The sequence below is a fragment of the Amyelois transitella genome, chromosome 12 (genome assembly GCF_032362555.1).
Source record: "Amyelois transitella isolate CPQ chromosome 12, ilAmyTran1.1, whole genome shotgun sequence".
In the NCBI taxonomy this organism is placed as follows: domain Eukaryota; kingdom Metazoa; phylum Arthropoda; class Insecta; order Lepidoptera; family Pyralidae; genus Amyelois; species Amyelois transitella.
Window position 1 is genome coordinate 7,723,598 of NC_083515.1, and position 12,959 is coordinate 7,736,556.

Below are 12,959 nucleotides of genomic sequence, written 5' to 3' on the forward strand. Positions count from 1 at the left end.
TGATAATAGTCATTGGTACATGGCCGAGTTGGGATCTGAACCTGTGCCTTTCTGTACATCACGCATTTTATCTTACCGAATCGACCACCGAAGCTCTGATGTCTGTACTTAAAAATATTGCCAATAAATCGATCCCCCGTGGATTTTATAAGACGAGTAACAGACAAAAAAGTGATTTTTTGATTTTTTGTCCGTATGTTTGAACTCGGATGATACGAAAATTGTTACTTTGATTTGAATGTGATTTTTGAAGATGTGTTTGGCTTGGTTCAACTTAAAAACCTGATATGATGACCTGATAATACATGATTTTGAGGGATTAGATGATTTAACTATAAAGGCAGATAAATACATAAAGCGAACAGACGCGGTTCTTTTTTAAACTAAAAGGGAATCCCTTGTATAAATCAGGGACATTTTCGAGGATAAATGCGAGATCTCATAACCGCCCGGTGTTCATTCTGTTGTCGGTTTTAAGGAATAACTTATGTTTGGTAATTATAAATAGGTCTGCTCAGCGTCAGTAGTCTGTCAGGGTTTAATCATTTTGTGTGACCCAATAGTTTACTGGTAGTAGGTATAGTCACTGTCCTTTGGTTCTGGTAGATTTAAGTCCGCCAATATTATGTAAATGTATAATTGGTCCACAAAAAAAAATATATAATTATCCGATATTTTCACGTATGTGAAATATGTTGGTACGAGTATATAATTACCATTACTCTCACGGCGAGGAAAAATACTGATTAAATATTCTGCACATTGATGCGAGGAGATATCATTTAACCAGAATCTAGTAGGTTTAGAATAGGTTTCCCCTGCGTTAGCAATGTAATTAATTGCAGAATAATATTAATTTTATAGTATAAGTTTATTGCAATTAATTTGATGCTCTATCATAATTAAATAATCCGAATTCTATGTGCACTGGCTGAACCTGTAGCAAATTAAGAGCAAAATACCAATTGTAAACCAGTAGGCGCTTAGAGTATGAAGTCAAAGTATGATTTTGAAACGAATTTAAAATTCAATTAGAAATTATAACGTTCATTCAAAAGTACCGGAAACCACACGGAACTTCTAGATATTATTTTGATTTTTCCACCTTTTTTGTACAACTAGCTTTTATCTGCGCTATAAAAAAGGACCTAGCCTTATTCACCATCTTTGACCATGATCTGATGATGGGTAAATCAGGTTTTGTAGAAAGCAACTCTTGCCTAACGTCGGCAAACTTTCCAGGGAACCTAATCAATATTGGATCACATTTATTATCTCATAAAGTATTCCTTCTCCGTATGAGCATCGGTTAGCGCTAAAACTTATTATAATCACGAGATAAGATTTTGACCTATGCCTCCATGCATACCTACTCCGGCACATAATCGATTCGACCACCAACGCTTTGAATATTGGTATGGAAATATGGATAATTCTAGGTACTTGCTCAAAGGCTCCCCGGTCTCCTCTCCTATGAAGTGATAATGTTTAATTCGTAAAATGAATTCAAATATTTACAGACTTCTAAGTAGCAACGGAGTTATTCTCCAAATAGTGAGCGTTCAGCTTATACCTACTAATTTCTACAGATAAAGTCACTTGTTGTACAGTTTATTTGGACTTCATCATCTTACAAGATAAAAACAATTAATTAATCTAAACGAAGTCCGTGATAAGCTAATGTTATCGCGCGATCAAGCTGGCAGTTCAAACTAAGTGTGATAATATGTCCATACATTTACGTAGATCGTTGGCCGATGTCCATCATAGTATGTGTGGAGATCATGTTGGGATGACGTACCTATAAGTGTAGTGATTTAGAAGAACTATTAAAAAAATAGTTAAATGGTTCGTCACGCCGGAAAACTCGCACAAACGACACGGTTTAGTTTTTATTATTATTGCTATCACAATTCAGTTTTTTCCGTGTAATAGAGATGAAGGCAAACGATAAGACTGTGCAGTATTTCGTAGCTTTAGCAGGTTGGTTTTATTCATATTTGTAAATAGTTATTTTTTTTTATTTAATTTAAATGTCATAAAATTTTAGTATTACTTACATACGAAATAATTATAAATTTATAAAAAGTTTATAAGTGATTTTTTGTGATTTTGTCTGTAAGCGATCTAGCACAGATATATTAAAGCACTGTTGTTGAATTACCTTAGTACAACCTAACTAACAAAATATTTTTCCAAAAGAATATTTTTTGACAATACTCTGAAATTTAAAGTTAGTTGTACCTATTTGTATTACGGTAAGAAATAACTTTACCTTTTCCTTGTTAGTTTACCAGAATTATAAAGATATTATGATATGATAAAATAAAATGTATAGAAGTGAATTAAAATAATAACTCTTAAATCGTATGTGATTAGTTATTGCGCTGTTTATAAAAATCAGAATAATTTATGTAAGATATTATATAATTTCTAAATAAATTATACAAAACGGTGGATATTATTGCAATTTCTTGTGACAGTAACTCACCCAAACCTTTCAAACAAAAAATAACCATCAAAATATCGATAGTCAATTAACATAAATCACGCCTTTATTCCTCACGGGGTTTGCGGTACCGACAGTATCGAATGAAGTCAAAACCCATGAAACAACATCGTATCGAATCAACTTGACCTTTTTTAAGTCGGTCTTAAACTGGTTCACTGTCAATATACATATTTGGCGGCTGTAACAAATGAACCAGAAAATGTTAACATCTCGTCGAATTGAGAATCTTCTTTTTCGAGGGCGGTCTAACTAATTGGTATACTTCCAGTATCCTTGGCTGCCGTTACTTCTGGCGTGACATTGACATGGACTACTTCAGTTATACCGAAGTTTCATGATAATCAGACAGATTTCCAGTTATCAGACGTAAGTACGTATATAGTTATCTGAAATGTTTATCTATCTATCTTAACTAATATTATTATAAAAGTAGAAATCCTTGTTTGTAAGGAATAAATAGTAAACTGCTGAACCGGTTACCGACTTACAATCTGGTATACCTACAAAAAATTATCCTCCTCCATCCGTCTGAGAGGGCAAAACAGGGGGTCAGCTTTTATGTATTGTGATGTTAGTGAACTTATACGGCGAACAAAGTCACGGGCAATAGTTAGTTTAATCTATAAACTTACATAGACGATGAACTCAAAGACTTTTGAACCTCTTTCAGACAACAAAAAAAAATTCGAAATTCAAAATTTTTATTCATTACTATAGGATACTATACATCGCTTAATAATTGTCAAACAACCTAAAGATCATTGCGTGAGAGAAAATAAAAAACGCCGCAACAAAGAATGAGACACTAGTTTTTATTGTCTTCAGGGTTCCGTACCTAAAAGGTATAAACGGGACTCTAATACTAAGCCTCCGCTGTTTGTCTGTCCGTCTGTGACGAGGCTGTATCTCATAAACCGTGAAAACTAGCTAGCTGAATTTTGTAACAAATTTTTTAATTCCATTAAAACAATAATATTATTAATATACCAAAAAACACGTTTATTGTATGGGGATAATTTGTTGAATCAACCGAATACCGTGGTCTATTCTATCCAGTTTTATTACAAGATCAAGTTTGCAAATCTATGGTGCTAAATACTCTTAAAATATCTCACATTCTTGTTTGTAGATCGTATAATGACTCATATGAAAAACCGTGAGAACGTCGTGATATTGTTTTTAACAATTTGAACTTACGGGTATTGATATAATGTCTGTTACCATCTGGTATGTAAAAAACGCGCAATACATCAACCAAATAAATATTTTAAAGATATAAAAAGTATGGGTTTTTCTGGAATTCATTTCGGCTATGACTATAGTTGTATTATTTTTGTAACGAATTAACTGAAAAACTGTTGCAATGATTTTCAGTAAAATTTAGTACGGCGACAGAATAGACCTTCTGGACTTAAATATCCTTATATTTTATTCTTTAGAATTACCACACGAACAAAGCTTTAAGAAAAATTCTATAAAAATGATAAACCAGTACCGACGATTTCTCGGGTCCGTACAATCCACGAAAAAACAATTTTTTTTTTACTCTCTCAATCTGTTTCAACCTTAGTAGTTAAAGTTAAAACAGTCATTAATCTCATCATACATTTTCTTAACTTAATAGCTTGCATGAAAAGATTAACGAATGTAAATTAAACAAGAAGTACGGACGGATTGTATATAGTAGAATGACGGTAGTCTCTGCCTAAATACTTAGTACTACTAAGTATCTAGGCTAAAACATTTCTATTGGAAACATTGAAAGTCAAATATTTTTATTTTAAAATTTTAAGTAAAATTATTAGTCTTTCAATTAATGTTACCTCAAGAAAAAAACCTTTTACATAAAAACCTTATCGTTAAACTTCTTACCTATTTACTGTTAATTCTAGTGCCCTTGACTTCAAAAACAGTGAAGTGACAAAACACACTTAATCTTTTACTTTATCATGTTACAGTGTCAAACATTTAATGGATATGGACGAATCTCTTTTATCAGTACAATAATATAGAGGATAAAATCACTTACCACATTTAAAGATTTAACTGCGCCGCATCTAAATTATTATTAAATTTCTGGGCAGATTTTTATGTGGTTTTCACAAATAGTTAGAACAATTCTTGCAAAATTTTCAGGTTATATATATATATAGTCGGGAGTCTGTTAGTGAAACATTTCTAGAGAGCGGAGAGGTGTAAGTTGACACATTGGGTGCCACACTCTCCCGGGTCGCACTCCACTGACCCGGTGGGTCGCATAATAAAATATTTCCCCCTTGATAAACAAAAAAGAGCACACTGGAAATACTGTAGACAAGTAAATTAGTTTGGTTGCCAGCCGGTGCTCTTATAGTAAGGGAAAACATAATAAGGAAACTTGTACATTCATCATTCATTTCAGCTTCGGCTCCTCAAATGGTCCTTTCAAACTATCCGCTGGTCCACATTATGTTTCGGCTCCTTAGTTAGGCTCCAACAATAATAACTCATAACTTGCAAAATCGTAGGGCAATCAGACTATTTCACAGCTGGTAAAACCGGAAAAGCAATATTTAAGTACCAAATTTGCAGCAAATTATCTTCATGCTACTGAAATTGCTATAATAAATTGCGATGTCCCGAGGTAAAAAAAACCGCTAGCTATGTGCTTCAATTATATTGAACGTAGCCTTTCAGTCTTCTGGAGATTGTTGGTCTTGTCTACCCCGTTAGCGATAGTAGTCGTGATATACATTATGTAAAAACATACATATATACATATAATCACGTCTATATCCTTTGCGGGGTAGACAGAGCCAACAGTCTTGAAAATACTGATAGGCCACGTTCAGCTGTTTGGCTTACTGATAGAATTGAGATTCATATAAAGTGACAGGTTGCTAGCCCGTCGCCTAAAAGTAGAATCTCAAGTTTATTAGCCTATCCCTTAGTCGCCTTTTACGACATCCATTATGTACTCGTATATATTATCGGAAACATAGGTAAAACGGCAATAATGATGGTTGATGTTGATGACCATAAAAACGGTTTACTATTATGAGGAAATTTCACAACTTGACCGGTTTTTACGTAATGTTTGTCGTCAGAATCATTGTGAAAATATACCTACCTATGTACATCCTTACTCGGACATTATTTTTAGGAGTTATGTATACATCGTTACATAAAATACGCATTTACAGACGAACAAATAATTGACATTACTACCTGCATTGACTTGGAAGTAAAAATGTTAATCTATTGTTTTATTTTATTCATCTTTATGGTGCTATTGTGGACATTTCCATGTTATTTTGTAATGCAAGTACCTAATAAGAATGTTTTGGTTACCATAATTACTAGTATGGTTACCTTAATAATTATAATCCGTTCTCGCGAATTTTCGATACACTACTCCTCTCATGAAATCCACCAAAGTAATGGTGCTACTCTGGTCTGGTCTTAAAGCTTATTTGTTGCGAAAAAAATGTTCAAGTAACATCCACTGAATATTAATATGATTTGATCGGACGCGTAATATTAATACATGTGGATGTCGTAAAAGGCGACTAAGGGATAGGCTTACAAAATTGGGATTCTTTTTTAGGCAATAAGCTAGCAACCTGTCACTATTTGAATCTCAATTCTATCATTAAGCCAAATAGCTGAACGTGGCCATTCAGTCTTTTTCAGACTGTTGGCTCTGTCTACCCCGCAAGGGATATAGACTAATAATAATCTGACATGTATAATCTTTTTTGATTTTACAGTCAGAAATATCATGGATCGTAGCGATATCGTCTCCAGGTTTTATAGTGGGCAGCCTGACCAGCAGATTCGTGTCAGACAAGTTTGGAAGACGGGCCACACTGCAGGGTAGCGCGTTTCCTATGGCCATTGGAACGGTTAGCATCATTTGTTGAGATTCTAAATCAAACTTCCTTCGGGATCGGAGCATTAAAATTCTTCTTGGTATTTAGTTTTAAAAGAAAAACATACCTATTCTTCTAAATAAAAAAAAATATATAAGAACAAAGTTCGTAACGGTACTTTTAAATTTTTTTAGTTAACTACTGTGTTTTCGAAACTGTAGAAATGGTGTCCTTCGGCCACTCCGTACAAATATCACATTTTGTTTCAGATAATAATGATTTGTTCATCAAATGTTTGGCTTCTCTGCACCACAAGGTTTTTATGGGGCGTCGGTGCCGGCATGAGCGGGACTGTAAGTACCTACATTACATACTTACACAATACTCGAACCTTATTACTTATTTAAAAAAGATGAAATTACCCTTTAAGAATGTGAAAGAAGTTTATTGCCATTAGAGTGAAAATTTTTTTGCTATTGTATTTGTGATATAGGAGTATTGTCTATTTTCTTAAGGGTGGTTTTATTTTGCGAACAGAATATATATTTGGCTTATAAAAATCTTAATGATATGAATCACATTACGTTTTTATATTAATAAACATTTCCAGACCTCTTTGGTCAACTTCGTTCATCCACTACTTAAAAGGTCAGAGATAATTTTGTTTACATCAGAGATTCTACATTAAAAAACTACATCATGCCTCTTCACCGGAGGGATAGGCAGAAACTTCATCTTTCCGCACTTGCCACGATCCTTTCATGCAGCGAATCTTGATCAATTCAGGGACGTCCTGGTGAAAGGTCAGGTCAAGTTTTTTATTTTATTTTAACTTTCAGGTATCTGCGATATATTTAGCGGAGATAGCTGACAAAGAAATACGAGGGACTCTATCAGTACAAAGTAGATTTATGCTCAACTTCGGCAGTTTTTTGACTTTGGTCATTGGACCTTTCGTATCGTACTATACCTTGAACTATATGATTTTGAGTTTACCCATCTGTTATTTCATCTCTTGTTCTTTGGTCCCTGAGTCACCATACTTTTATTTAAAAGAGGGAAAGGTGGATGATGCAAGAAAAGCGCTGATAAGATTAAGAGGTCATCAAGATGAAAAGGTGAGTGCTTGTTTGTAACTTATACTTACGTCAACTCGGCTTTAAATAAATTACATCATTCAACCTATCCTAAACTTTGTTTGTTTTTTTTTTACTCAATGTTCTGGTCTAGTCTAAGGGTTGCAGATGACAGACGATAGTCGATATTAAAAACCAATAACTTTGTCAATACATACATACATATAGTCACGTCTATATCCCTTACGGGGTAGACAGAGCCAATAGTCCCGAAAAAACTGAATGGCCACGTTCAGCTGCTCGGCTTAATGATGGAATTGAGATCCAAATAATGACAGGTTGCTAGCCCATCGCCTAATAAACAGGATCGCAATTTCATAAGCCTATCCCTTAGTCGCCTTTTACGACATCCATGGGAAAGAGATGGAGTGGTCCTATTCTTTTTTGTATTGGTGCCAGGAACCACACGAAACTTTGTCAACTTTGATTATTTAGTTAGTGGACCCTGGGCCCTGAAATAACGCAGCCGATGTAACCGGGAAGATATAAGTGTCTGTTTGGCAATTTTCAAAGACTGTAAATGTTACAGTATTTCAGCTACTTTTTAATGAAAAAAGTTGTAATTAAACATACGACATGTATTTTTATTTACGACATTGGCCATGAAAAGCAGGTGCCACAAAGATAGTGTTATCATAAGGTCGCCACATCACACGTTTGTCAGAGAAACGATTAACCTACATTATACATACATACATTATATCACGTCTTTATCCCTTACGGGGTACCAATAGTCTTGAAATACCAAAAGAATAAGTGCAGCTTTAAGCCCAAGCTTATAAGCCTTTCCCTTAATTATAATAAAACCTTATTAGATCATCTTATAGGTTCCCCAACAGAGCTCGTAGAGCGCAGATGGGAGTCGCCCCGTGTAAAAATCTGACGTACCCAGTCCAGCATCATGGCTAATAAGGTGCTTCCTGGGTTACTCACTAGAGAAGTGACGAGGCAACCGGGACGAACGTCAGAAGATTAATGACAAAAATTTCAACATGCTCTTTTTTATTTTTTATTTTTCTATTTATCTTTTTCGTCGTCAGTCGCCGCGTCCATCGCCCACGGTCCTTTCGAGCGATGTGCCCCGCCCACCTCCACTTCCTCACCGCTTAACGATCTTTATTTAATATTACATATACATATGGTCACGTCTATATCCCTTGCGGGGTAGACAGAGCCAACAGTCTTGAAAAGACTGAATGGCCACGTTCAGCTATTTGGCTTAATGATAGAATTGAGATTCAAATAGTGACAGGTTGCTAGCCCATCGCCTAGAAAAGAATCCCAAGTTTGTAAGCCTATCCCTTAGTCGCCTTTTACGACATCCATGGGAAAAAGATGGAGTGGTCCTATTCTTTTTTGTATTGGTACCGGGAACCACACGGCACTTATTTAATATTCTTCAAATAATTTGACAGGCACTGGAAGACGACTTATCTGTAATGCGATCAGACGTAACGAAAGACATGCGCCACTCAGGTTCGGCTAAAGAACTCTTTACCGGCAAACAATACCGCACGGCATTGCTCATCGGGGCTGGTAAGTTTAATATTATGTATGTCTGTCTTCATCTATTACGGGGTAGACAGAGCCAACAATCTCGAAAACCTATGGTGATGATGGAATTAATTGCACGCATATGTAACTAGCGGATGTGATGCTGTTGTATTTTGTCTATTAATATTTCGACAGAGATTCAAGTCGTATAGAAGGTTAATTAAAGTACTTAGTTTAACAAGAATTTAAGTATCTGGTGTATGTAACCTAATATTATTTATGGAGTACCGGGTTGTAGAAATTAAAAAATAGTAGTTATCAGATTTGAAGTTATATGATATTCTATGAGTAGAATATTCTATGTATTAAGTTTTATAGTTGGGCTAAATATGTAAGAAATATTAAATAGGTATAACACCATCTGTGTTGGAATTATGACTTTAACATGAGTCGCTCTGAAATTGCTGAAACAGTAAGAAGCAAAAGAAGCGCTTAAAATATCGCGAAAGTTCTCGTGAAACTCGTTAGATGGCATTTGCTTAAACTTTAGATACAAATGTTGCATTTTTTTTTAAATACTTAGATTTAATATCACATGCCTTACTCTTTGGCGCGCTAGATCGTCGTGCTTTTGTCCTTTAGTTTTATTCAACGATATCGTCAAAAAGAAATGAAATCGACAGTTGGAACCATATAGAAAACTTATATACGCCCGCGTAAAATAAAATATTCAGTTAATTTCGGAAAATCACCCCTAGGAATCAACATGCCCATTTTTCAAATCTCTAAACCTATAGGTTTTGCCGAGCTTTAATTTGTCTATCAGTCAGCGACTCACCGGAAAACCTTTAATATTTTATTACAATGTTTATATTTACATTTTCATGTTAATCAGCCAATAATTATAACATGCTTTATGAAACAGTAATTAAGCTTACCGGTTTTCACGAATATATGATGCACTTTAGGTACAATTTTGAATTGTTGGTAATGAAAACATCAATTTTACAAAATAATTTCTAAATTATTCATAATTCATAGCTAATTATTCTGATTTATATTCTATTTCTATAATTGGAGCCAGAATGATAGGCATTAACATATAATTTAATTTTATTTTAGGGCTAAAAGTCGGTCAAGTGATGAGCGGCACGATAGTGATCCAACACTACCTGGGCCGCATCATTCAGGACAGCCACTACCAGGTCAACCTGGCCACAGTCTTCATCATCTTTGGGGCACTAAGGTTTCTTGTAGGTTTGTATTTCTTCACATACCACCATCTTCTAATTTCGTACCATCTCTAATTTAATCCCGATTGCTCCCTCTTTACTCTGGAGACCTATGCATACTTTGGGCTCCTGACCGTGGTCTGTTTATTTTTAAAAGAACAACTCCAGTTAGATTTGCAGATAATCTGAAATGATACTTTAACGGTCTTTGCCGTGTTTCAGGGGTAATGTCGTCAGTGATAGCTGACAGAGTAGGTCGTCGTCCGCTTCTTATTTACTCCTACGTGGGAACAGCTTTGTCGCTGTGCCTCGTCACCGCCTACTTCTTCTGCCAGGAGATACTTCTCATCGACCAAGACAACCTCAGTTCCTACGCCGTAGTTGTATTCATCGGAATAGTCCTCTCCAGCGTGATCTCCACTCTAGGCTACGGCTCAATTAGTTACGCGATCTTAGGAGAAATATACCCTTTGAACATTAAGTCAATCGCTATGACCAGCATGAATATATTTGGAGGCTCCTTCAATTTCCTAGTCACCAAAACATACCAACAACTAAAAGACGCGTCAGGCTCTTTCGGAGTATTTTGCTTTTTCACCTCAGTTTCTTTTGCATTCGCTATATTTTCCTATTTCATAGTGCCTGAAACGAAAGGAAAGTCTCTGGGAGAAATACAAGTTTTGATGCAAGGCAAGTACTATGACAATAGTGACATTGTATCGAATGCGACGACGGTAGTTGTTAATAATTCCACTGAATTGAAACCGATGTTAGAGAAACAGAGTTAATGAAAACTTCGCTGTGATAGTGCACAATTACCAAGTTTTCAGGGAAAATTAATGAGGGCCTCCACACGCTGTGATATTTACTGTGTATTTATAATAAAATATTTTTAATAGAAGTTTTAAATGAACAAGTGCATGTGTGTGCTTATTCGAGGAAAGATTTTTGTATTCAACAAGATCAAATCAGAGATTAATTCAATGTATTTCATATACATATTAAGTCCTTATCCCATACGGGGTAGATAGAGCCATTGTCAAAGAGCGAAAGACACTTAGTTTAGGTAAAACATTTGTTTTCTATAAATTTCTATATATTTGTGATAAAGATATACCAATTGACCACAGGGTTAACGTTGAATACAAAATACGAGAATCTTTCTATGATAACTTTAAATCTATCCTGATTTTAAGGGATTACTTTACAATCATTTCCCTATGTGCAAGTACAGTAAAAATACCAAGATTTTTAGAACAGTGTTTTTTGAATTCGTGATTAAACTATACGATTTCAAAATTTTGTTTTTCTTCATACCTGTCCATAAATTAATATCATAATTTTTTTTAGGTATTCTTGAAAACAATAATAAAAATAACATTACAAAACTGCGGCTTACATAAAAAGAAATTTCTCTTATTTTATATTTTTAGTAGCGCTGTTGCAAAGTAAAGCACAGTACAGAGGCAGAAATGTATAAATTTTAAGGCAAATACACCTCGCTTACATTTACAAGTCCACCTTATTTATTCCCAAAAAGTTTGTAAAAATATCCAGGATTCCGTGCATACCTGGTGAATTCAATTTTCCCGTGCAAGTGGAGTGCGGTGGCGGCGTGATTTGAATACAGCTCGGTGTAAACACGATCATACAAACTAGAAGAATAGACGCTTGTTTTATTTTAGCTCTAGATTGTTTTTGTATGCGACTGTATTTGAAATCGAAGACAAAGTTCAAAACTACTTATTTGCATTTTTGTTTTTTGTTCTCAGTTTATATTTGAAAATGTAATTGGTACTTAACATCGAAACGTTCGTTGCGTCGTCGTCTGTACTTAATATCGAAAAATAATTTTGAACTTGTTCATTACCTTAACTGTTTGGTCACCGACACTCGTTAAGTAGGTACCTACTTAGATAAGCTTGTCATAAAAAAAATATCTACATCTTCTTCCTGGCTTAGTCTCGGTTGCATCCTCTCCACTCTAGAGAGGAGACTGGGGTATGCCTTCGACCTTGGACCTTCCACCAGCAGGATTGGGTGAGTTACTTAGGTTCTTAAACAAAGTGACTCCCATCAGACCACCACAACCTTTGGAGGGGAACCTAAAACCGTATTGGATAATATAACATGAATAAATATAAAGTTAGAACAATATTTACATTGATTAAAACTTTCGTTCATGTTTATGGCAGTTTTAATATACAGGCTGTTACTATTTTGAGGGCCGACCAGCCCCGGTAAGCCCTTGAGTGTGCGTATAGTTAAGTGAATGAGTGATAATGGAAGTTATTATTAGTTTTGTTTGTTCCACGGAGGTTCCTGGGTTAGGTCGTCAGAAGGGCCGGGATAACGGCCGTACAGACACGTTAAAATGACCACTCGTAACGAGGTAATCACATTTTATGGTGGTAAGCTTCGTGTGAAAATTTGAAGCACGCTATATGTTATCGATATAACATGTAAACCGTTTGAGCAAAAAAGTTGAAACGTCATATCTACTGCAATTTTATGTGACTAGGTTTTGTTTCTCTGGCGGAATGTGGACCCCAGGCTCCGAAGCATAATGGCGCAGGCATCAAATGGGAATACGCTTATATGAGAGAGTGATATGTGAAAAAAATCTCTAGACTCGGCGTTTATATGTCATCATTTAGTCGGGATCCAATTTTATACATTTATATATAAAATATAGGAGTCAAGTATAACGGAAGAAGACCTCTAAAGGAGTTTG

At 35.2% G+C, this 12,959-nt stretch overlaps 1 protein-coding gene across 3 annotated transcripts; it reads left to right on the forward strand.

The window, feature by feature from the left end:
- The first annotated feature begins 1,726 nt into the window (after nucleotides 1-1,726).
- Nucleotides 1,727-11,520, forward strand: LOC106142370 (facilitated trehalose transporter Tret1). 3 transcript variants are annotated; one of them, XM_013344108.2, is made up of 8 exons: nucleotides 1,729-1,983; nucleotides 2,781-2,878; nucleotides 6,262-6,396; nucleotides 6,633-6,716; nucleotides 7,203-7,481; nucleotides 8,915-9,035; nucleotides 10,116-10,250; nucleotides 10,448-11,518. In XM_013344108.2, exons 1-8 carry the CDS (start codon nucleotides 1,938-1,940, stop codon nucleotides 11,011-11,013), a joined length of 1,464 nt encoding a protein of 487 aa, XP_013199562.1. In that variant the 5' UTR covers nucleotides 1,729-1,937; the 3' UTR covers nucleotides 11,014-11,518. The 3 variants fall into 3 exon arrangements, with proteins under 3 accessions (XP_013199570.1, XP_013199562.1, XP_060803004.1); XM_013344116.2 differs by lacking the exon at nucleotides 6,262-6,396 and having other exon boundaries at nucleotides 1,727-1,983; nucleotides 10,448-11,520; XM_060947021.1 differs by lacking the exon at nucleotides 1,729-1,983 and having other exon boundaries at nucleotides 2,782-2,882; nucleotides 10,448-11,519.
- Nucleotides 11,521-12,959: the final 1,439 nt, after the last annotated feature.

Excerpts from the sequence above, each read along its gene's own strand:
- LOC106142370 (XM_013344108.2), top strand. The coding sequence starts at position 1,938 with ATGAAGGCAAACGATAAGACTGTGCAGTATTTCGTAGCTTTAGCAG. Across the intron at positions 1,984-2,780 it reads GTATTTCGTAGCTTTAGCAG|TATCCTTGGCTGCCGTTACT; the intron begins GTTGGTTTTATT and ends GTATACTTCCAG. Across the intron at positions 2,879-6,261 it reads CAGATTTCCAGTTATCAGAC|TCAGAAATATCATGGATCGT; the intron begins GTAAGTACGTAT and ends TTGATTTTACAG.